The following is a 25,748-nucleotide window of genomic DNA, read 5'->3' as shown; positions in this document are numbered from 1 at the left end:
TGGGTGCCTTTTTTTTGGTTTGAGCACCTGCCCCCCAAAATGTCTGTGCACGTGCCTGGATATAGCATTGTTGTAAGAAATGTATTTAGCAAAGAAAGATAAAGTGTGTGTGTGTGTGTGTGTGTGTGTGTGTGCGTGTGTGCGTGCGTGTGTGTGTGTGTGTGTATGTCTTTAAGGGGCGTGTGTAAAACGGAGCTGTTGTCGTGAGCCACATCTTTGCGAACAAGCGCCACTCAGCTGATGGGAGGGGACCTGCTCACAGGCTGGAGACAGGATCCATGGCAACAATCATGGCAGGTGGGAACATACACACACATTTATAAACATGTAAATCTGTAAATGTCTGTTGTGTCATGGTGATCAGACGGAGTCAGACTGTTAAACACTGCATGTGCCTGTGTTCCAGAGGCAGAGACTCGTCAGAAGCTGCTGCGCACCGTCAAGAAGGAGGTGGGTGGTTTTATCGACTTGGAAAAGCAAACACTTTGCTTCATGCGAACCAGCGCAGTTCAACGTGCACACGCACAGGCTAGTTCCACATGATCCATAACATGTGCGAGTGCTCATCTTTACCACAAAGACTAGAACACAAGGTTGCACTAGATACAAGGAGAACAGCATAGTTCCAGTGCGGCTGAATGTGTTAGAATCATATGTTAGAATGTGTTTGATATGTTCTTTGTTGTCAGTGCGTGTGTTGGTGCAGCAGCTCAGTCATGATGGTGGAGAAGGGAACAGATTGTCTGTGTTGGTGGTGTTTATGGCACAAGAGCCAACACACTGACTGTGTGTGGCTCAGGTATTACTCATGTTGTAGGGACCTAAACCTGTTTACACGGTCTCATTATGGGGTCCTGTCTTTCCTATGTGGACTAAAAGCATGTCCAAATAATGCAAATCATCAAGGTGGATACATGCTGGGTGGTTAGAGTTGTTTAAATATAGGTTATGTTTAGTTAGATTAGGGTTAGGTGTAGGTTAGGTGTAGGTTAAGGTTATGTTTTGGTAAGTATAAGGTTAAAGTAAGTCGCCATGAAATCAATTTAAAGTCAGAGTAATGTCCTCTGAAGTCATGGAGACGTGTGTGTGTGTGTGTGTGTGTGTGTGTGTGTGTGTGTGTGTGTGTGTGTGTGTGTGTGTGTGTGTGTGTGTGTGTGTGTGTGTGTGTGTGTGTGTGTGTGTGTGTGTGTGTGTGTGTGTGTGTGTGTGTGTGTGTGTGTGTGTGTGTGCAAAGACCCTACAGAGTGAGGAAATGTTTGGAAAGTAAAGACATCTTGACCTGTCCTCACTTTATCAATGGGCTGTTTGAGGGTTACGATGAATGTATGATGTCAATAGGGTTAGGGTCCTCACTACAAACATTTCTGTGTGGTTGTGTGTTTGTGTGGAAGCAGCTCTGGAGGTTTGTTTATTTGTGTTTTCAAACATCACTACCTTTAATGAAGAGCTGTTCATCCCTCTGGATGAGGAGCTTTTTACAGGAGGTGTTCATGGTCCATTGTTTGCTAAATTACACACAATTAGTGACAAAGATCTCTGACACATCACCGACTGTTTGTAAAGGTCACATAAGCCTGTCATCGTTTCACGTGAAGGAAAATGGGGCTGATGCTAAGATCTGATACGGCGAAGAAGAATGACTGAGGAGTAATTTGATAACTTCTAATGTCTGGTTGCATTTAGATTTGTTAAGAAAACCAACATAAAATCCAACATTTTGAATGCAATTAATTCACAGTTTTTATCGTGAATAAAACATGAATGCAGACAACAGCTTCCAGGATCCCTTGCTGCTTCACGACATTATCAAACTAGGTCTTTTGTTATTGTTTTGATCGAGAGACGCTTAGCGGCCGAAGTCACATATTGTACATTGTATTGTAATGAACACACTGTAACTAGTCAGGTTAAGTTTGATTCTTATTGTTTGTGTTTGCAGTGATATGGTTGGAACTTATAGCTGGTGCTGTAAAACACAATTAAGTCTCCACAGTGAATAAGATATTGAGCATTTATAGTTAAAGCAATATATTAGATAGTTCATTCATTGTGAAAGGAAAGCTGAAGACCAGATTGTTGGTCACTCCATTGTGTCTCCATTGTTCTACAGTGACGTGAAGCTTGTCACGTGAGTTTTCTGTTTCTCACTGTTTGTTCAAGGAAGGTTTTCTCAATATCACCAACACTTCATTTAACATTTACATTCACAGTATCACAGCTTTCCTCTTCCACTGCTGTTGGTCTGAGTCAAAAGCTCATTGAAGCAGAGCAACATCAATATTAGTTTTACTGGCTCAGACAAGGTTATACTCCTTTTCTTTTCCTCTCACTTTTCTAACCTGTTCTGCTTCTTTTGTTATTAGTTTTACCTCCGATTGCCTCATAAATAACACAACTTTAATCCTGTCAAACAAACGCATACAAATCACATCCTGGGTCTTGTGAAAAGAGGAAAGTAGAGACTCTGTTCTGAATTCTTTTTCCTCTGAGTCATGCTTGCAGTCTTATCAGCAGAGACCAGACCCTTCCCATGATTAAACCTGCTTCCTGTGTGCTGGTACGGCCTCGCTGAGATTCATTCAACGGTGACTGTTTCAGTGTTTTCCACAAATGCAGCCTGTTGATGGACTCTGCAGATGGACTCACTTGGTCTGCAAATGGCGCTTCTTCAAAATCAACATTTTAGATGATTTTTTTTTTTTTTAGATATCTCTTAACCGAAGAGATATAGAGAAAGATGTTGTTTGTGCTGGTTTCCCGTTAATTTATGATTATTATAACTTTGCGTGGGTTCCAGCATATGGCGTCTCAATGCTGTGTGTTCTCACACTCTCCTGGTCCAGCTGGTTATGTGCCACCTGTCTGCTCAAATAGACTTGGATATAGGTCAGTATCCAGAGAGCGGAAGGCCTGTGGCAGCAGAATTACCTTCTGGTTTGGAGGAAATTTCCTATTTACCTCGGCTTTGATACAGAACCCATCTCCGTCTGCCTCTCTCTCTCTCTCTCTTTATCTTACTTTGATTGTGCGCCTCCCTCTGTCTTTGTGTATATCACTCATGCACTCAAACGCAAATACACATCTGTGTTTGCCAAAGGAGAGGAAGTGGGGGTAGAGAACACAAAGGCCTCAGGGATCAGAAGCATTTACTTTCCAGTCTCACAAGGTTTCAGACAGAGGAGATGGAGATAATCCTCCAGTCTTGTTCTGTGTTTGCTGGTTTATAGGTGTCCTAATTTATGGTCATTCATAGTAAACAGGGTTGATGCACATTGCAGGATAAGGCTGCGGAGAGATCATTGTTCTGTGAGTGAAATGAAACTTCAGAAACTCAAGCGTTAAAAAAAATACATTTCTGTCCAACACTCAAACTTGACTCTTGCCCTTTCTATTTCCATCCATCCCTCATCTATTGTTAGGTCCTAGTCTCACATATGTGGATGTTGCATCGGCAAACATTCATATTTGGTTCACTTCCAATCTGTGCAAGTGGGGGGGCGATTAAGACAAATCGCAGCGTTCCTCTCATGGAACTTTGAACCGTGGTATTGTCCTTATTCTGTAAAGCAGACATTGGGAGAGAGCGCACCCAGTATATACGTTTCTATACGACTTAGCCTTTGATGGTAGTGAGGGAGGGTAGCTGGCATTGGGCGAGAGGTGGGAGACACACTAGACAGGTCGTCAACAAACAGAGTAAAACATCAGTTCACACAATTTAGAGTCTCCGGTTAACTTAACTCCTACATCTGCTTTTCTTTGGACTGAGGGAGGAAGCAGGCGTACCTGGAGAAAACCTACAGGAAGAACATTTATCTCCCCACAGATAGACCCCAGTCGCACTGGGACTCGAGGCATATCGCAGAAAAGAGAAGCCACACCGCTTGCACCCATAAAGTTATAATAAAACAATCATCTGCAGCCCGGGTAAACAATTATCAACAGGGGCTAAATACTTCTTTGGCTCCTACAACAAGAATTCCATAAAGCGCTCAGATATACTGTAAATTTTGAACATCTGCATTTCCGTGACAAACGGGCGACTTCTTTTGCAGCCACGGATAATGTGATAACGATCAAATGCTCCAGAAGAGCGCCTGAATAGACCCTGTGGGGAGACGGTGTAGTGGTTGCATTGATTTTGTGCTTCTTGCCATGTAATAGTCTGCTCGTTCATTATTAAATCATCATTCAAACAAAGGAAACGTAATTCAAATAGATAGCCTCACGTCAGAGCTGTAGCTCCATGTGTGCGCCTGGATTCACATGAATAACAGTGATGAAGATTTCTCCTCTTTTTTTCCGCGCTGTGTCTTCCTCCCTTCATTCATCAGTGGCCACAGAGACAATGAATAATGAAGGGTGGGTGTTAATGGATGTGGCTTTCTCTCTGCCTCTTATTTCTTGCCTCTGCTGTTGCAGGAGTTAATTTGAAATACTCTGATGATCTTTTATCACCCTGTGATGCCTCCAAGCTGCATTGGTTAGTTAGAGTAGATTCAACACTAATGACTGTTGTCGCGTCACGCACATCGATAAAGTCTAGTGAAAATGTATCGACCATTATGGATTTGTCTCTTTTTGTAAATGAACGATACCATATTAACACATTAAGTCTCTATATGAAGCCGGAGATGGAAATGATGGAGCTGGTGGAGTTAAAGGAGCCGCAGTTCTTTTTGTTTGTTTCCGAGGTGAATGAATGTTGTTGTCGCATCGTCTTAGGCGGAAGTGATCCACTGGGCGACACGTGCCGTCTCCATGGAAACACACAGGTTGTCAGTGCTCAGACACCTCACCATATGAATTCCTCAGAGATCTGATCTGTTGCTGAGAGGAACAAATATCAGTAGTCTGCAGCTTCAAGTTGGCAATCAGTTCACTATGCGTCAGGTGCACGCAGAGAGAAAACCAGTGAATAAATGTCCCCCGTGTGGCTTTGCTATAGGTCGGTTCATGTGCCTGTGTGCAAAGGCCACGTTTTTTAATATCAGTCGGAATGAGGGAAGATGATGTTGTATTTATTGTGAAATAATACTATTTATACTGAGGTACAACATCTCTAATTTCAAGATCTCTGGTTCAACAAGGTTTTAATGTGAAATTGAGGAACTCATTCTTTGGATTACTCGTTGGATTATTATCCAGAAACCGATATTCACATCTGTTTTTTTGGGGGGGGTTATTGGTTAAACTTATTGGTAAAGAAGGTAAAACTGATCTGATTATAAACATTGAAATGCAGTTTAGCAGTTTGTCAATATAAATCTAATCCTGTGTGACACTGTGAAAGAGCCCATCCCTCTGACTAACGATTACTTCAACATTATAAGATACATTGTGATTCTAATGGCTCTCTTATGAATGGATGCTTTAACTCATTTATTTATCACTATTACCCTTTATGAAATACATCCGTTGAAATTGACAGGTATTCGAATCCATCTGTGACCAGCCAGTAAACCAGATATCAAAATGATTGGTCCATAAAATTGAGCCGTAGTGGGAAATTAGATCTAATTTTAATTTATCTCCTGGAAAATTTTATGATGAAGCTGTAAATATCAAACTGTGAAAACTGATATTGCTTGACAGCAGGCGCATCGTGAACACTGAGCTGTCTCACAGGGAATAGGATGAACTTGGCAGCGTGGCCACAGTGGAGAGGCACATCTCAGCAGGAAATTAGAGACGTCTGCACGACTCTGTCGGAGGTGGACGGTCCCCGTGCAGATCACATGTGGGCGTCTCCATAGCTACAGGAGGGATTGATTAATCAGTCATCTTTAACTATTGGTTTTGTCGCTGCTGTCAGGTCACCGTGAAGAAGCCTTGACAACCGCTCCCCACACCCCAAGCACCCTCAAATGTACCACCTCCATTTCCCAGAAGAGCTGGTGACTCATCCAGCAACTTAACATGCACGCTCCCCCCCCACTCTGTTGTGTTCTTCTGCCTTTTAACTTTGTACCCCCAGTCCATCCCTGATTCCCAGACGTGCTTTAGTTGAACAAACTCTCAGAATGATTCCCTCAATCACATGTTTCACTCTGTCACCAACATATTCATCACAGAGTGTGTGTGTGTGTGTGTGTGTGTGTGTGTGTGTGTGTGTGTGTGTGTGTGTGTGTGTGTGTGTGTGTGTGTGTGTGTGTGTGTGTGTGTGTGTGTGTGTGTGTGTGTGTGTGTGTGTGTGTGTGTGTGTGTGTGTGTGTGTGTGTGTGTGTGAGACTGACAGTCGCATATTAATGAGTGACTCATCCAGCATCTGCTCCATCATTGACAGGTGAAGCAGATTATGGAAGAAGCCGTGACCAGGAAATTTGTCCACGAAGACAGCAGCCATATTGTGTCTTTTTGTGGTGAGTCATCAAAAATACAAATGGATCCCTCATTCATTTGAATTTTCAACTTCAAAAACTCTGCAACACCCATGTTGTCTCTTTAACCTGATGAGTGTTACTGTGAAATTTCATGTGAACCTTCATCATGTTGTCGTCTATGTTAATCTAACATGGAAAAACACAATGAATAATGCAAACATAAGAAGTTAGTTTAGTTTAGTTAAGTCCTTACTATTGTCACATCGATACTTTCTGTTCTGACACATATCAGGAGTCAAAGGAAATGTTTGATGTTTCAGCCATATTCTGATTTAACATGATCAGGGCAATAGTCTGGACAAGAAACTCAACAGCATGTATACATTTTCAACCGCATTGTAAAGTCCTATTGGAGTTTTCACAGCATTTTGGCAAAATCCACATGTGCAGCAACTGCTCGCTGTCACAATCAGGCTATATGTACATGTAAACAGAAAAATAAATTGCATATATATTATAGTATATGTATTATATGTCATTTGGTGGGTGCTTTCATCCAAAGTGACTTACAGTTAGTGTATTCAACATCTATGATGGGCCATTTAGGGGTTCAGTATCTTGCCCAAGGACAGTTCGGCATGCAGATGGGGAATATTGAGGATTGAGCCTTCGACCTTCTGGTTTGTGGACGAACACTCTACCCCCTAAGTCACATTAGCAACTTGTCTAAACATCTTTTTCAGAATAAAGTTACTAATCAGAATATTGGTGTCCACTGTTTATTTCAACAGTAACACGAACAAAGAATTACAGCTAATTATTCACAATTTTATAAATTTATACAAATAGAAATCCTGGCAACAGTAAGATGTACTGGGTATTCAGTATATCTCCTTCCAAATCCTACAAAATAAAGTTGGTGGTCCTTATTATTGGACCTTTTTTCAAACAATCACGATCTTTGTCCAACATCAAGAATATATTTTAAAACCTCTCTAATCAGGAAGCCAACATTATTTTTTTCATTTTTAAACGGCACTAATAGAGAACAGCGGGATTATTGTGAGAAACACACTGCTCACATGCAGACGCTCGCACTGGTCAGATGTGACGAGCTGTAATCTGTTGTTCTAAGATCTATTTCAGACTCATGAGGTCAATAAAGGCAAAAGACAAGTCTCATTAAATTCAATCAAGTTGCACATCATTTCACACACTCATAGATTTTGGATCCCTCAGATTCTTTTCTTGGGAAAACTGATATATTAAAGAAAGTAAGGATCCACGCCAAAATATAATGGGTCCTAATTATTTTTGGTGGATTTTCCTCACGGACAAACTGCAATGAAAACATAATCTCTTGGGGGAGGCAACAAAACAAAATATTGTGAGGAGAATAAAGCGTCCCAGTTTAATGTACATTACACAGCATATGTGTTGTTCTTCACAGAAGTAAGATCACGATCTCCTCATGTCAAAGCTGATCGGCTTTTCACAGCTTGAAAACCTTATTAAACCAGCGAAGGAGAACGACACTGCACATCCATGCCCCCCAATAATCAGCTTAGTCCAAACCTCTCTTTATTCTTTTGTTTTTCTCCGTGAGGGTTATGAAAATAATTTGTCACAGAACACAGACTTTATTTCTTATTACAGTGTGATACTGGGCCATATCATTTCCTATTCTGCCATCGTAGCTCCCAGTGGACACGTAGCAGCTCAGGCTCAGGAGGACCCTCTCATCTCTCTGCTCTGTGGACAGCCGCAGCTTCCTCCTCCACCTGACTCTCCCTGTGATCCCTGCAGTGGCTCTTGTTACCTCACGTCCTCTTTCGGCTGTGGTCTGTTCACAGCCCAGACTGACTGAGTGATTGAGAGAGTGGAGGATGGGGGATGAGCTCGGCCAGCTCACCAGGGAGCAATTAGCCTCCACCATCTTGGCTACTTTGATAAGCTACCCGGGCAGAGTAAATGAGAAATTGCAGACGCCGTGGAGAGGAAATCAGATCGCCGCTGTCAAATTTAGTTGTGAATCAATGAGAAGTAGCTCAACACATACATGTGAGATACAGCTGTATTGGTGAAGCTCTGTTCAATGAATTTCTAGCCCTCGCTTCTCGTGGTATATGAGCCGTGCCACATCACAATAACAATTCTCCGAAACGGCTTCTGTAGGAGCAAACACAGGAAGGTTGAATCATACGAAATAAGATGATAATAGATTAATACACCTGATAAAAGTTTCTACGAATGATTTTTAAGTATTTATATCATCAATTACTGATCAATCTAGTGATCGCTTTTGGCAATTAAGTGAAGTGATATTTCTTTCTGTGAAATGTAAAATAATAATTTACTCTACCACAGGACACCCTGGTATAATTCAATTTTTCTTTATTTATCCAACTACATTAGAACATAGCAGAAGCGGTACGATTTAAATAATACAAATGCCGAATTGATCGTTAACTTATTGACTTATTGATGAATCCTTTCAGAAGTGTCGATATTAAGACCTTGTGTTGGTGCCTCTTTGCGGCTCTCAGTGGAGTGAGGCGACTGTGGCTTTGTGTTAATGCACTCAGTTGCCACAGATACAGGATGATTAGAGATAATTTACTGTTTTAACCAGGAGCGACAGCACAAAGGGCTGATCCCGCTGATCTGAGGCACATCTTCCTCACAGAACATTTAGGCACTCGCTCGCTGCTGTTTGCGACAGATAAAACATTTAATCTGAATATGTTGATGGTCTCGTATGTGGAAGACTCCGGCCCGCATCTCCCACACCTTCAAGCTTTTATCTTTACGTTCTCCGTGGCAATTAAACAAATTTCCCCGGGCGTGCGATATGCTAATTATTATTTTGATACAACCACTGATGCTGCTGTTCATTTCGTTTGTAGGTTGTTTGTGCAGACACTGTGGCACCCTGGGAATTAGAGTTGTTATCTGTGTCTTAGAGCCGAGACATTAGCTGTGAAAAAGGTGTGAAGGTTTGGGAGCAGATTTCTCTGCATCTTCCTCGGCCATCTGAGACTAGTTAGTTGTAACGATGACAGAGCAATGGTGATGAGCTGTATCTGAGACCTCGTAACGGTACGCTTTGTTCTGACATTTAGCTTCCTGCTCTCACATGATGTGGAGGAAACGGACAAGAAAACTCTGTGAGCGAGAGGAAGGATGACGAAGGAAACGAAGAACTGAAAAGTAGAAAAGATTTAATTAAATAAAAAGAAAACCACACCTGAACGATGATGGTTCGGGTGACACTTTTATTGTCTAGCTTGAAGTAAAAACAGAGATGATAGTGTGAGCGGTGACAGGTTTACAGAGCGATGATGGCCGCGGGAGAGAAGGGAAGCAGTGTGTGAGGGAGTATGGATGATGGAAAGAGATTGTGATGCTGATGAGTCGCCGCCATCCCTCCCTCCCTCCGCTCCGCTCTCTCAGAGCTCGAGCGCTCCATCAAGGGGGGTTGCCATGGTAACCCCAGCCTTCCCCCTGACCCCATGTGAGCAGAGCCACAGGATTAGCCCTGAAAGGGAACTCAAATGTCAACACAGCTCCGGGCCCTGCCACGTAGGCCTGAGAGCGAGGAGAGCAGAGGGGAGACTGTTTTCCTGCGCCGTCGGATGATTGTGCAAATGTGTGTTATCCTGTCACAGACTTACTGGATAATCTAAGCTCATGATAAAATGATTACGTGAAGGTATGACTTCATTAAAAAAATGGCTATCATGCACATTGAGACACCATTCAGAGGATTTTATACAAATCACAAAAAATAATTAAATGGATAAAATATGAAAATAAAAAATTGTGAATATACTGTATCCCAGAAAAGTGAAGTGAACATTCATCGTTATTTCCCTGGACATTGTCACTGAGTGGACTGTCCTAAATTGAATTGTCAATTTAGTCTTTATTTGATTAAATGTCAATGTTATGCAACTTATGCTGGACATGTTACTAGATGACAGGTTTACCAAGTGATACAAATAAAAGCTGTTCTTATTTATGTGAATATATAATTGGCTTTCAAACAACAGCTGCAATGTCCAAGAGGTCTATGGAATACCTTGGCTTTTGTTCTATGTTGCGTGTTTGTCATGTTTAGAGCCATTCTTTTTTCCTGATGGAAACTGAGCCTAAACAAATGTATGCTAATGGTCTCCTTTCTCTGGTGGATGTTTAAATAGACGGTGTTTACTAACATGTTGGCAAAATGTCAGTGTTGTGTTTGCTCCCAGATGGCCAAAATATTTGTTATTACTATTTTAATTTGTAATAATTTTAATTACACAAAGGTGATTTGGCAGGAAAACAATTTTGTTTAGTTAATTTTGTTTTTCTAAAGGAAGTTTTGTTTGTCTTCCAAACAGCTGCGGTGGAGGCGTGTGTTCTGCATGGGCTGAGGCGACGAGTAGCTGGTTTTCTGCGCAGCAACAAGATAGCGGCCCTCTTCATGAAGGTGGGGAAAAGCTTTGCTCCTGCCGAGGAGCTGTGTAGGAAGGCCCAGGAGCTCGAGCAGATCATCGAGACAAAGTGAGGGACGCACACATCCCAGTTTCCTTCTCACACATTGCACCAGACTTCAAAGCTCACATCAAAGCTTGTTTGATTGTACCAGTGAAAGCACTGAAAACAAACGGCCGTCCGCGTGTACCCGACGGACTTCTTTTTTATTGTGAAAAGCTTCTAAATAATTCATGTTTATAATCTTTCATGAGTCACAGTGCCATTAGCTTCAAGCACATGCAGTTTTACTTCATGGACATTTAAAAAAAAAAATATGCTGAATCTGTTTGTCTCTGTCGCTCTGCAGACGAAGTCAAAGCTTGCAGAGTCAGGACAGCTTTCGTAAGATGCCCCGGCTGCCCGGCCTCGGCCCACAGGGAGCCAAGAACCTGTGGATCCGGGCGGCTCTTTTTGAAAAGGTGCTGGACAAGATCGTTCTCTACTTGGTGGAGAACAGCAGGTACAGTGAGAGGAGCCAATGACCTTCTGTCCAGCTGTTCGTCTCGTCAGAACATTATGTCCTTTCAAATGTCCCCCTCTCACGTTGTCTTCCAGTAAATACTACGAGAAAGAGGCTGTTCTCATGGACAATGTAGATGGACCTATCCTTGCCTCTTTGTTAGGTAATTATGTGCCACATTAAGCAAGTATCTGTGTGATGTATTGCAATCATCGAGCATCGAGCTGCACCCTGGTTTGGGCTCAAATGTGAGATCGTGGTGGTCTAAAGTAGAATTTAGCTTTTTTCAGGACATGCTCTCACCAGTACAAGAACATTATTCTACTCTGTACTTTCTTACAGGGCAATTTGGTTCCTCTGCCCTTTGTCCACTCAAGAAATATGTGCCACCAAAAAAATATGCTTTCAAACAAGTGGCTTTTTCTTGGTTTATTTTTCAGGTAATTGGTTGACTTGAAAATTGGAAAGTGACAGTTAGTTTCAGTGGAGCTAAGCCAGGACTGGGTGGGAGGTTTGTGAGACCCAGATGTCTGCATCAGAAACAGTTTATTGATGCTGGATGCATAGAGACAGAGAGGGATGAGCAATACAATTCAACCTTGTGTCATTCCGCCCATTTCTGCAGGCTTTCCATCATAGGAAGAATTTAAACTCAAATATCCTGCCATGCCAGAGACTTGCACTTTTTATATCAATTTCCTCTATCCCTAATCTAGGTCTCCTTATAGTTTTGGGTGCAGATGTGAACTTAGGCAAGATACTGAACCCCAAATTGCCCCTGATGGCTGTGTGTGATGTGTGATAGTGAAAGTGCTGCACAGAGATGCACTGTTTGAATATGTGTGTGAACGGAGAATGAGTGTAAAGCACTGTGGGTGGTCAACAAGACCAGAAAAGCACCACATGAATAAAGACCATTTACCATAATCAAGACAAAAAACTAGGTTCTTACTTTTTATATCCTTCTCTTTTCATTTTGATTGTGAGGAGAATCAAGTGCCCATCATTGGTTAGCAAAGCCATCAGCTGATGTCTGCAGAAACTGACTGTGTTCTTCCCTTCCGACAGTCGGACCTTGTGCTTTGGAGTACACCAAGATGAAGACAGCTGACCACTTCTGGACCGACCCGTCCGCTGACGAGCTGGTGCAGAGACATCGCATCCACGGTGGCAACTGCAGGCAGGACTCTCCCACCAAGAGGCCTGCGCTGTGTGTAAGTCCTGATCCGGTCACACAGTGCTCCACCATGCACGCTCTGTTTATTTCACCCCCTTGTGTATATGTAGTACACGATTACTAGCACATATGCCGAGTTTTAGTCGTGTATCTTCTCAAATTCCATTCTCCTGTGGGTCTGATTCGAGTGGACCTGACCGCATGAAGTGAAGCACAATGTGTCCCAGGAGACACAATGAGTGTACAGAGTCTTCTTGTTCAGTCCTCAAGTTAACACGGAAATAGGTCACCTTGACTGATCTCAAACCACAGTACTTCTTACAGTTGTGTATTACTAACAAAAAGAAGAAGAAGAGAGGATGCATTGGTGCTTATGTGAAAGATGAATTGGCTTTATTCCTGTAAAATATTCTGTGTGGTGATGAGCCAGCTGTTATTCCTAGTGCACTGCCTTCACCAGTTGACCGCTGGCTCACGATGTTGGTGATCTGATATGATGTGTTGTGTGTCTGCGTTTGGGGAAGTTCCAGAAGCGGCACTCCAGCAGCAGCATGGATGAACGCCCTTCCCCCTCACCGTCAGCTCGTGAATATGTGGAGTCACTGCATCAGAACAACAGGGCGACGTTACTGTTCGGCAAAAACAACGTGCTCGTGCAACCGGTAACTGGCTTCAGTTCTCTTAAACACTCACACATGTTACACACAAATATGATTGTTCTACCAATGTCCCCCCACAACAATTTTGTGGAGGGGTAAGGCATGAACCAAGAAATAACTTTTTTTCTTTTGGTGCGGATCCAAAATCCAAATCCAATCTCCAAATAGGATTTTTTTTTTTACATTTTATTGATTTATCTGATTAGAATCAGAATTATTTTATTTGCCAAGTATGTTTGCACATTATTAATGGGTCTCAATGAAAGGGAAAATTGACTAATATGAATGCAATTTGGTGCAGATCCAAATGAAAAATCCAGGTCTAGTGAATTTAAATGTGGTTTCATAAGTAGACTGTGGGGCCTTGGCAAAACTATGCCCTCTTCCGAGTGCCATCCTAGTTGTATATGTGCCTGCAAATATATTTATCTGTTTAAACTGCCTCCCATGTCTGTTAAATCTGGCATATCCCAGACTTTCATTTTTTTTTACTACAAAAAAGGGATATCTTTGTTCAGTTGTGCAGGTACACATTCCTCTGTGCTTCAGGCTTACAAATACTGACTTTTACTGTTCTTTGCATCTAATGAAAAACATCCATCCTCGTTGTTTCAGAGGGACGACATGGAGGCTGTCCCCGGTTACCTCTCCCTGCACCAGACTGCTGACATCATGACCCTGAAGTGGACTCCCAACCAGCTCATGAACGGCTCTGTTGGAGACTTGGACTACGAGCGCAGGTGCCGAATTATTATGATTGCTGTGATTGCTGCACTTGATAATATCAGTAATCCTCCTCATGCCAAGAATATCTATCATGTGATGTGCTTCCTCAAACACAAAGAACACACTTGTGTAACACTCGGGTATTACTGAATAATTCAGTGTGTTTGTGTGTGGCCAAGGGGCTCGGTGTGTGTAGGGGAAATGCTGCTGATCTGATGAGGCTTCTTTTGAGCAGCAGCAGCAGCAGAAGGTTTATTGACTGAGACACTGTCAGACAGCTCTCCGCCATGTCATGCTCCTGTGATCGTGCATGGTTTATCTCACCAAATAAAATGGATAGTCGCAGTGAGCAGCTCTGTGTGCACGCTCTCTAGTGCTTTATTTTATTAGCCATGAAATGAGTGTTACTTTAGATTTTGATTCATTAATAGAATACATAAACAATCCCAATGGATTTGTTTCTTACAGTTGGGTGTTGATCCTATTGGTTGTTATTACCTCAACCGAGAAGGTTATATTTTCACCATGTCAGTTTTTTTTTGTCTGAAAATATTTCCAGAAAACCTTGCTGGAAGGAGTTTCATAAAGACATCATTCAAATTTGGTTCGGAACCGGAATTTTTTTTCCGTTGATTTCTCAGAGAATAATTCCTGGATCTTGATGAAAAAGAACATATATCTTTAAATAATGTTACAGCAGCAAGAGGGCAGTCAAAGATTGAAGTCCGTGAAGTAATAATCAATAATCAATAAACATGGAATACAAATACAAAGCCAGATCTAGTTAATTTTAATTTGGTTTCATAAGGGGACTGTTGACAGAGGTAAGTACTCTACTGAGAGCCATTCTATTTTTACTGACTGATTTTGATTTGATGTCTTTCAGTGTGTTTTGGGACTATGCCATGACGATTCCTCTCGAGGAGATAGTATACTTGCACTGTCATCAACAAGGTGGGTCCACTCCAGCCTTTATTTTGAAAACCAGCATTTTACACACAATGTAATCATTGGCCAGCAATACGTCATCATGAATAGTTTGATTATAAAGGATTCATTTCCTGTGCACTTCCTGTAGTGGACAGTGGGGGGACGGTGGTGCTGGTCAGTCAGGATGGAATCCAGAGACCTCCTCTGCGCTTCCCCAGGGGAGGACACCTGCTCCAGTTCCTCTCCTGCCTGGAGAACGGCCTCCTTCCCCACGGCCAGCTGGACCCACCGCTCTGGTCCCAGAGGGGAAAGGTCAGAGCAGGAGGTCTTTGTTATGGCTTCACATCCGGAGCACAATGAAATCAATAAATCCATTTAAAAACAACATTTCTATTGGAACATAAATGCGCTGACTCGTTGCAATATGGGTTCGAGGGATGCTGATGAATATGCGGCTTAATGTTCTCTCTGCTCCACCACACAAGGTGTCTATTTAAACGAATGGATGTTTTTGTCGGACTGTTAAAAGCTGTGTATCTGCAGCTAAGCTGAATAATTAAAACCACCCACACACGCTCAGCCAATATTAATAGGCTCCAGCATACAGACACTTATCATCTTTAATTCACAAGGATGGTTAAGCCGGGCTAGAAGGGTTTAGCAATTTTTTCTTGCTGGCATTATTTTAGTGACTCATTATTCTCTCGCTGCAGGGGAAGGTGTTTCCGAAGCTGCGAAATAGAGTTCCTCAGGGATCCTCAGAGTCGGTCTCGGATAAGGAGGAGGACGAGGCCACAGACTATGTCTTCCGCATCCTCTTTCCAAACAGCCAGTCAGAGTTTGGTGAGTTTCGCTCCACATAAAAGCCAGTTAACACAAGTAGCCTCCATGGGTACGGAGGCTGAGCCATCTCACACAAGTGCATTAACGGAAAACACAAATGCAAAAACTACATTACAGCAGAACCACAATCTCAACAGAAGTGAGTGACAACGCATGTTGACAATGAAACAAGCTCAGAGTCAAGTGAGCCAGTCCGTTGTCACTCACTTCCATTGAGTTTTGGCCACAGTACATGGCCCTCTCCAGATTGTTACGTGTTCATGAAAATGTTGCTCATTGTTTGTTACAGTGACTGTAACTCATCCTCCTCACCTGACTTCCTCCCACTCCCTTCAACCGAGCGGACAGCCACCCTCCAAAGTGGGGACCCTGGTGGTCCCCAAGAGGTCCTGCAGCTGCCCTGAAGAATCCCCCTCACTCACAGGAAGCAGCTGTAACACTGTCACACCTCGGCTCGTCTGTCGGCTTGCGTTGCTTTAATTCCCTTGCATCTAATATGCCCTGCACCTCCGGAAACGTTTATCGACGTGTCCCGCTCTTGACGCCCCCGCTCGCTCCCTGCCACCTTGTGCCTCTTTTTTACTGCAGTACGCCACAGTAACCTTTTAATGGGCGATGGGCGGACAGCGGAGTGATTGAATGTGGCTACTGAACCGAGAGAGGCTATTGTTCACTTGATCTTTCCCTCTGTAATTCTGTAATTGAATGATGACTTCATGCTGTCGGATTGTGCATTAATTCCATATTGCGTCAGTGTCTTTTATGTGCTTCATCTTTGCTCTGACAGGAATCACGCTCATACAAATTGCAGCCCTTTCAGCATAATTCTGCTCACGCATAAGTGTTTCCAGCTGACTTCAAATCATCTATCTGCAAATGTAATTGTTTTTTGAAAGCCTGCGCAGCCTAATGACTTAAGATGATAATGCTGGTGTGTGTGTGTGTGTTTGTGTGTGTGTGTGTGTGTGTGTGTGTGTGTGTGTGTGCCGGTGCTGCAGTGACTCCTCCGGACTTGATGGATCAGGGAGCTACAATGTGGCATCCCACTCTCAGGAAGGCCTCGTGCTCCTCTTGTTCTCAGGGGAGCTTCTCCGAGGGAGGGACGCCCAAGGGCTGCAACCATGAGAGGTGAGAGAGAAACCCACTAACTCGACTGAGCTGTGTTGGATCATGACGGGTAAACTGCTGAAGCCTGCAGAGACACGCCCACTCGCTCTTTACCCCTTAATGCCACAACCAGAGTGTCTCAACAGTAACGAGGAAACCGTAGCAAAGATGCAAGAAGCTAGCAATTACCCAGAAGACATTATTAGTTATTTGACATTTATCTCACTGGCATGAGAATGTGTGGAGACAATGAGGTGATGAGACAGATAATGTGGGTGAAGGCTATTGAAAAGGCAGGTTAAAATTTGAATAATAAAAGGTTAGCCCCGGCACAATTGTTAAGTCTACATTGGATAGAGTGTCTCATATATTCAACACAATATGAATAACAGTTTAATACTAGTTTAATTATCTTTTCAGAATAAAGAGTATGGTAGCCCAGTAGAATGATCTGTGCTCTATCTTCCTGCAGGGCTCCTCTGAAGCTGCTGTGCGACAGCATGAAGTATCAGATCATCTCTCGGGCATTTTACGGCTGTACGTGATTTCTCCCTGAAAAGTCTTGAATATCAGAATTTGATGAACTTAAGCTTCTGCAGAGAAACTAATGAATGAACTGTCCTGTGAAATAGGGTTGGCATACTGCCGTCACCTGTCCACTGTGCGCACGCATCTCTCTGCCCTCGTCAATCACACCATCGTGGCGCCCGACACGCCGTGCGATGCCTACAAAGGGCTCACTGCAGAAGTGTGGCAGACGTTCCTTCAGGACTGCACAGTAAGCCTCAGTGTGGTCAACGCATGGCAACACTTCACATTATCGTCCTAGCGTGTCTCTTTCACTCCTCCACTGTTTCATCCATATTCATCGCCTGCTAATCAAGCGACTCACGCCATTACTTTCAACAGTTTGCATGAAGTGCAACTAATGACCCGTCAAAGTCCACATCCACAGTTTATATGGACATTAATCACATTTACATTGAGTCACATAGAGTTTGATTCTATGAAAAATGTTTCACAACCAAATATTCTATATTTACCGTGCTAGCTTAAAAAATGTAATACATCTCTCTCGTCCACGTATGGGTTATGTTCAGTTGCCATTGAGAGGGCTCTGTTGACATTACATGTACTAAAGCAAAAAAAACAAGTGGTTAATGAGTCTTTTAATTGTTGTAAACAACTATGCTAATCATTTATGAAGAGAGGAGAGGTGGGTGTAAAAGAGGGGAGAGAAGAGAAAGAGGAGGAGGGGGTGAGAGGAGGAAAGAGAGAGAGACAGGGAACATTTTGGTGTCCTATTTAAGATCTGTCAGACTGGTTGTTATAATAGTGATAGAATAGTATAATATAATAGTATTTATACATACAAGATTATTATTTTTATGTTAGCAGCACCAGTTAGTATGAATGGCAGAGTTAAAAGCATGGTGCCTACATCTGTCATAGTGTTAATTCTGATGTTTTAAGCTACAGTAGAATATTAGATATAGACTAATGCAGATACCCCCCCCCCCCCTTTGGTGGAAGTAAAAATCCAAAGACTGGTCAGAAAGCAGCTACATGTGGAACCTGTCTTGTGCCCTCAGGCCTACAAGGAGCAGGAGCTTCTGCGTCTGGTCTACTTTGGTGGTGTGGAGCCCTCGCTGCGTAAAGAGGTGTGGCCTTTCCTGCTGGGTCACTACCAGTTTGGGATGTCAGAAGCTGAGAGGAAGGAGGTTCGTCATTTCTACGATTATGTATTTTGGCTTTGATTCCAAAAGCATTTTCACCGGAACCACTAACCCCTTGATGGTTGACCCCCCCCCCCCCCCCCCTCAGGTGGACAAACAGGTCCGGGTGTGTTACCAACAGACCATGCGTGAGTGGCTCGGCTGCGAGGAGATCGTCCGCCAGCGGGAGAAGGAGCTGCACGCCGCAGCTTTGGCCAAGTGCTCCTCTGTAACGAGCGACAGTTCCAGTCAGAAGATGATCCATCACGACTCCACTCAGAGCAATGAGGTAAAGCAGTGATAAGTATTAGCCTGATGTTTTTTACCTATTACAAATAAAGAGATTTACTATAGAAGGTCTAAAGAAAAGCCAATGTTTGCATTTTTGGAACCTGACCCATATGGACTTGAGTCTGGACCATTGACACCCGCCTCCTCCATGTTAGCAGATGAGCCATCGACCAACCTAAAAATGTGTTTTTTGTCGTTCTAGTTCTTATCACACTGATGTTAGTTCATTTTTTTTTGTGTAATTCGATTGTTTCATTTTTTATATTTTGGTTTCATTTCTGGACAGTAGGTGCAAGTGGAGACATGTTATCTATCTTTATAAGGAGTCTTGGTCTGAAGTGCAAATAGTGTCTCTTTAATGGGAAGCATATAGTAAGGTGTGTGTATCAACAAAAGTTGTTACATATTAATATGTTGGAATGATTGTGTTTTGTAATCCAGTCCCAGTCCTCCCAGAGCTCAGACAGACAGAGTCTGGCTCGCCTGCAGAGCGACTCAAGCAACAGCACACAGGTATCAACATGTCACCTTCAAACACTTTGTCTAGAAAAGATTATTTTCCACAACCGATCAGCTCTGTCACTCTTGAAATCATCATCCTTCGCATAGTTTCTCAACACATGGGAAAGTGTAATGCATGTGATCACAATATTCTGTGTACCTGCATTCTGTCCCCTGCTAGTTCTTCACACCCTTCCATCTCTTCCCCTGGAGTAGTCTGCTTCCCTTTGGCTTGTTCTTTCAGGTGTTTGAGTCCGTAGAGGAGGTGGACCAGATTGAGACGGAGCCCAAGACCGAAGAGGCCAAGCAGGTGCCAAAGATGCCCAACGGAGCTCTGCAGAACGGGACCTGCTCTCCCGACTCTGGACACCCGTCCTCCCGCAACTTCTCAGTCACCTCTGGCCTGTCCGACACGTCGCTCAGCACAGACGACACCGCCGCATCTGACGCAGCCCCGAGATCTGCTGCTGTCCCCCTGGCACCACAGAGCTCTGTCAAACCTGCAGGGGTAGAGGGTGAAGATCTGACCGAGGAAACACTCAGCCAGGAGAGAACCGAAGTGAAGGACGAAGAGGAGACGCTCGCTGTGACCATAACGGCAGAAAATACCAAGATTGAGGTGAATGATAACGACGTGATTCAGCCACCGGAAGAGGAGCTGGTGATGACCGACAAAGAGACGTGTTTGCAAACTAAAAGCCAGGAACGTGTTGAAGAGCCAGAATCTACTAAAACAGAGGGAACCAAGTCTGAAGATACAGAGATTCAAGAAATTCAATCTTTAGATTCAGGAGAAATAGGAAGAGATGTGTCTGATCAGGATACTGTGACGGTATCAGCAGCTGCTACAGAATCCAAAGAAGAACTCGTGGAACATAGTCTCAAGAAAGACGTAGACGTCAGAACCGAGGAAACGACAAAGCTCGATCAAAGGATTGTGGAAAAGATGAAGGAAATGGACGAATCAAACACAAGTGAACCGCAAGAATTGAGTTTGACTGAGGGGACAGAAAAAATGGTCCAACATCTTGTGGCCGCTGACATTGAGACCAACCTCCTATTCTCAACAGACACCAGGTTCGCGAGAACGAGAGAAACTTACTGCGCCCCTCAGAAAGAGGAGCCTCAGGTCATGGCTGAATCTGACGAGTCTCCCTCAGCCATAGAGATGGAGGAGATCCCCAAAGCCAAAGTTTCCATGGTGCCTTGGAGCAGGAAGGGAGAGTCCTTTGAGGACTCGGCCCCTCACGCGGAGGAGGAGCAAGGAAAGAACACTCCGGAGGGCCCAGAGTCCATCCTGTCCGAGGAGCCACAGATGGAGAGTCTGGACCCTCACTTTGATTCTCTGCCCGGGTCTGGAGCCACCAAGAGCAAAGCGACCGCTCAAGGATCTGCTGGGAGTACCTTCTCTGTAAGCTCCCATGTATATTTATTCATGTACGTTCATGCAAGTCATCTCTGCTATGAGCTTGCTTTATTCATTGTCATCACTTTGTTTGTTTTAGCAAGAGCTGCTGGATTTGTACACGTTAAATCTGCACCGCATTGAAAAGGACGTCCAGCGCTGCGACAGGAACTACTGGTACTTCACTCCAGCCAACCTGGAGAAACTGCGCAACATCATGTGCAGGTAAAACACTGACGGCAGCAGGAAGAGAATGGGTTGTATTAACAGGCAAAACATGGACAGATTTTTTTATCAACAGGAAATGATTCATCTGCTTTTGGAGGTTGATGCTGTTGGTTTGTTAGTTGTTTAGATAAGAAGACATTAATCACAGGGCTGACACAACGAGAAGAACCATCCAATCACATTCCTACCATCTGTCAATAGAGTCCCTGAGAGATCCAATCACAAGGTCAGCGTTAACTTTGTCTGCTCACGTCAGGAATTCAAATGAATCCCGAATGTGTCTCCTGTGACCACCCGTGATCGAATGTCACTTCCTTGCTCTGAATGCAAATAATCAAAAACATAATTTGTGTTCGCAAAGATCAAATAATGTCGTTTTTAGCCCGTCTCCATACACAGACGTTTCTGATGACGTTATCTTGTGCAGACAAGATCATTTCCTTGCTGCACATAAGTTCATTTTATGGGCAGCAAATGATTCCTGTCGATGACAATCAGGAACAGCAAGATTTCGATTGTATCACATTACAAGGTGAGATTAAAACTTGATGAGCTGATATTTCTCCATCACGGTGGCTGTGTGCATCTGAAGTCGTTAGAGATGCATATTCATTATTTTTAATTGTCTTTTGCGCACAAGATAATTTACCTAAATGAATAAAGGAGGAAAAATATCACTGGTTTGGATTTTTAGTGCCTCTGATGATACTGTGATCACAAACAAATTAACATATTCATATTCTGAGAAGCGTAAAAAATGTGTTTGATTAATTGTTAAGCTATAGCTGTTTCAGAGGACATCAGCTTCATATATGGCCCATGACAGATTTGCGTTAACACAGAGATTTGGTTACGAGATCTGATCTCAGGACGCATTGAGGAGCATTGCCTTGTGTTCGGATCTGTACTTGTTGCTCACCACGTGTGATTGAATGGATGTTTATTTCCTGAAAACTATCACAGAGTCTCTAACCGAACCCTAAAGCTGCATGTCTCCACACAGAAAGGTTTTTGGGATCAAATCAGGAATTTTCGTGGTGTGAGGCAACAGTGCAAACCTCTGCACCACATTTATACCCATGAGAAAAGTTATGATAAACTCATTAATTATATGATGATATATTTAAAAACCCACGCCTTCAGCATTAAAGAAAAATGTTGATTTCCCTCTTGCAGATGCCAGATATAAACCTCGCTCTCTCTGTTTGCAGCTATATCTGGAGGCACCTTGACATCGGTTACGTTCAGGGCATGTGTGATCTGCTGGCTCCGCTCCTAGTCATCCTGGACGATGGTGACTCAACACACTGATGACTAACTTCCTGTTCTCCCCTCTCCCCTGACACGTGGTGTATTTGTACAGATATTGACGGAATGACAGAAAAGAGTTTTCCCACTCACCTCCTCTCTCTGCTTGGTGCTTTCAGAGGCCATGGCCTTCAGCTGCTTCACTGAGCTCATGAAGAGGATGAATCAAAACTTTCCCCACGGAGGGGCAATGGACACTCACTTTGCCAACATGCGCTCTCTGATCCAGGTGACGCAGCCACAGTAAAGTCTCTACACACACCGTAGCGGCCCAGTAGATCTCACTTTTCTCCCAACACCAGACTCTTTATTCATTTCCCTGAATCTCCTCTGATCCCCTCTCTGAGTAGATCCTGGATTCCGAGCTGTTTGAGCTAATGCACCAAAACGGAGACTACACCCACTTCTACTTCTGCTACCGCTGGTTTCTCCTGGACTTCAAGCGAGGTAAACTGGCAGAAAAGCTGTGACCGACTTTGTGCCAATTAGACGAAGTGGAGACACTCTCTCTTGCCAAACGACTCGGCAGCTTGTTAAGAATACTCACAGTGACTTGAATTTGGAAAGAATTTGAAGGGGGTTTACTTTTGGAAAACTGTCCTTGAGAGTTGATGATGAAATAATTGTCATTAACTGTTTTTATAATTAACTTTGCGTTATGCTAAAGGCTGATTTGGATATCCCTGTTTTGTCTCACAGTCTTCCTAAATATCTCCACTTCTGTTTGTTCTGGTTCTTGAAGAGCTGGTGTACGACGACGTGTTCGCGGTCTGGGAAACCATCTGGGCGGCTAAGTATGCCTCCTCTAGTCACTTTGTCCTCTTCATTGCTCTGGCGCTGGTGGAGATCTACAGGGACATCATCCTGGAGAACAACATGGACTTCACTGACATCATCAAGTTCTTCAATGGTAAAAGGGACCACTTCACATACTTATACTCTAACAGTGAACACGTTTATGGAAATTTAGGAGCATTTTCTCATGTAAATAATATAGAGATGTTTGTATATAACATTTAAGACCTGAACTCGTAAAAGATAGGAAATCTCACTTCTTCTTTTGAGGGGAACATATCTTGTTTTTTTTGGAAATCGCTGAATGTATTTTTGAGTCTTCCTCTGTCTTTCAGAAATGGCTGAACACCACAACATAAAGCAGATTTTGACCCTGGCCAGAGATCTCGTGTACAAGGTGCAGATGCTGATCGAAAACAAGTGATGGTGCTGTTGTTCTTCTTTTCCATCATTGTAAAGCGTGAGCGGCTGTAGCAGCACAGTTAAACACACACACACACACACACACACACACTCTCTCTAACACTATACAAAGCCTTTACAATCACAGTTTGCTGCTTTGAGCCTTACTGACTGTATCCACTATGTTATTTGTGTTGTCAACAGTTGTATGGGAATATTATGCTTAATATTTGTCAGTATGTATGACAGAAAACAAAAGTAACAGAAAAACAGCTGTCATTTCCAAATATTTTTGTCCGACATCCCCCAAGTGTTGATCTAAGTCTGAGTGCACTTAATATTTTGAGTAAATACGGAGAGTTTAGTTGCACATTTCAAACCAAATGCAGAGCTGAATTCAACCAGAGACTATATTTATGAGAAAAGTATGTTGTGATAATAATTTATAATATGTATTATTTTAACAAAGACTACAAGTTTACATTTTTAGATATATTCCCAACCTTTAAGATGGAAAGAATGTATACCGGGTCTTCACTTTATTAAGTAGTACACACAAGTCAAATTATTCTCCACTGATAACTACCGTTAAGTTTAACACACAACATTAGAAATTTACCACCATGCCAGTGATTTAGCATCTAACAGTGTTTTCAATGTTCGGAAACTGCCTTGTCTACCAAATAGTATGTCATAATTTGTTACGTGTGAATTGTAATGTACTGAGAAAACTGTGTTAGATTGTTGTTGTATTATGAGGATTATATTCTGTTAAACCGTTGTTGATTCATAATCTGATTATCTAAGTGATTTAGGGAGGTGTGGGCAGAGGTTTATATATGAGGAAACATGCCTGATTTCATAGTCCTTTTGAATTATTTTATCCAGTGAACCACTGTATCTTTATTTTGTAAATTGTGCAGTTTACTCCCCTCGATTTTTGTATCGTCTTGTACTGTCTGGCGCTTATTTGTTGAATCCAACGTTAATTTCAGTTTGAATATGACTATGACTCTGGAAGATCAGACGAGGCGGTGGTAAAATGTTATTTTAGGGTGAGAGTGACTTAACCAGAGGCGTGACAATGAAAGGTTAGGTAGGAAAGATTTTAAATATTAGACCGTTTTAATGTTTTGGCGCATTGGAGGACGTACAAAATACATGTTTTAACCCCTTAAATTATTACTTATATTGGTCTCAGTGACTGACATTCATGCTTGTGATCCTTTGAAATGTCACTCAGTTGTACTTCAAGTGTTGCTTCATGAATGTGGTACGGTGAATTGCATTTAATTTTGTTGTTAGTTTTTTTTGTCAACACTAACTGCTGTAGAAAACGTCTTTATTTTAATTTGTTGTAACGTTTATTTTCCAAAGTATTTATTTATTTATGGATTTATTTATACATGGCTTATTTTCCTTCTTCCAAATGCTGCCTTGTTTGTAGCTAATATTTTTATTTTGTGGCCAGCTCAACATGTGTATTGTAAAACAATCAAATTCTATACTAAGAGTTCAATATATATATAAATATACATATATACATACATATATACGGTATATGTTCTTATAATAAAAATTAAAATGGAATTATAATTATTTTTCCAAAAAGATATTGTAGTGTGAGTTTTACTGGACAGAATGATACGGTGGTGAGACTTTTCAGAAACGATCGGGGAAGAAGCAGAGAAGAGAAAAGTACTGCAGATAACTGTACATTAGTTTGACAAAGACTATGCACATCTGGTCTGGTGTTTGTATTTAGATAATTGATACATCAGAATCCGAATTCTTTTATTTGACAAATATATTTGCACATTCGGAAAATTGCCTTGGTGTGGTTGGTGCACTGTACATACAACATAACACAACAATTGGACATAAAACAACAATATATACAGTAAGAAATAATAAGTTATGGACACGTGCGGTGCTAAGGTGCAGTGATTGGTTTCAAATAGATGATGTGCAGGGGGAGGGAGTCAGTGTGATGCAGGGGGCTTGTTTGTGAGCCCCACTGCCATGGGGAAAACCCTGTATGGACAGAGGTGTGATGGGGGGATGGGGCAGTCTAGGGCCATTTGGCGGGGGGGTAGTGTCTTTGGCCAGGCTGGGAAAAAGAGGTGTGATAGCTGTGGAGTGGGGCTGGGAATGTGGGGTAGGGTTAGAGCTGGTCCATTGTCTGTCGACTCTGCAGTTAAGTCATTCAGGTCATTTGCAAGTTTGAGGACTTCCACGGGCGGGGGGGATTTGGTTTTGCAGACGGTGATCACCTGAAGGTCTTTCCATGCTGACGAGGATTTGTGTGCTGCAAATTGTTGTTCAAGCTTCTTAAATACTGTCGTTTGGCCTCCTTC

The 25,748-nt window shown here is 42.7% G+C and overlaps 1 protein-coding gene across 3 annotated transcripts; it reads left to right on the top strand.

Annotated features, from left to right (window-relative positions):
- The first annotated feature begins 245 nt into the window (after nucleotides 1-245).
- Nucleotides 246-24,923, top strand: sgsm1a (small G protein signaling modulator 1a). Of its 3 annotated transcripts, none has more exons than XM_062382010.1 (25): nucleotides 246-297; nucleotides 407-450; nucleotides 6,287-6,362; nucleotides 10,709-10,871; nucleotides 11,152-11,304; nucleotides 11,400-11,467; nucleotides 12,373-12,518; nucleotides 13,006-13,143; nucleotides 13,756-13,880; nucleotides 14,753-14,820; nucleotides 14,945-15,108; nucleotides 15,510-15,639; nucleotides 16,638-16,767; nucleotides 17,219-17,283; nucleotides 17,379-17,524; nucleotides 18,339-18,467; nucleotides 18,571-18,750; nucleotides 19,194-19,265; nucleotides 19,435-20,664; nucleotides 20,759-20,883; nucleotides 22,098-22,180; nucleotides 22,314-22,423; nucleotides 22,545-22,641; nucleotides 22,937-23,104; nucleotides 23,325-24,923. In XM_062382010.1, the coding sequence occupies exons 1-25, from the start codon at nucleotides 279-281 to the stop codon at nucleotides 23,411-23,413; spliced, it is 3,918 nt and encodes a 1,305-aa protein (XP_062237994.1). In that variant the 5' UTR covers nucleotides 246-278; the 3' UTR covers nucleotides 23,414-24,923. The 3 variants fall into 3 exon arrangements, with proteins under 3 accessions (XP_062237994.1, XP_062237995.1, XP_062237996.1); XM_062382011.1 differs by having other exon boundaries at nucleotides 254-297; nucleotides 13,012-13,143; XM_062382012.1 differs by having other exon boundaries at nucleotides 255-297; nucleotides 19,498-20,664.
- The last annotated feature ends 825 nt before the right edge of the window (nucleotides 24,924-25,748 follow it).

This window comes from Platichthys flesus, chromosome 3 (assembly GCF_949316205.1).
Source record: "Platichthys flesus chromosome 3, fPlaFle2.1, whole genome shotgun sequence".
Classification (NCBI taxonomy): domain Eukaryota; kingdom Metazoa; phylum Chordata; class Actinopteri; order Pleuronectiformes; family Pleuronectidae; genus Platichthys; species Platichthys flesus.
Note: the sequence above shows the minus strand (reverse complement) of the source record. Positions and strands in the feature narration are given on the sequence as shown.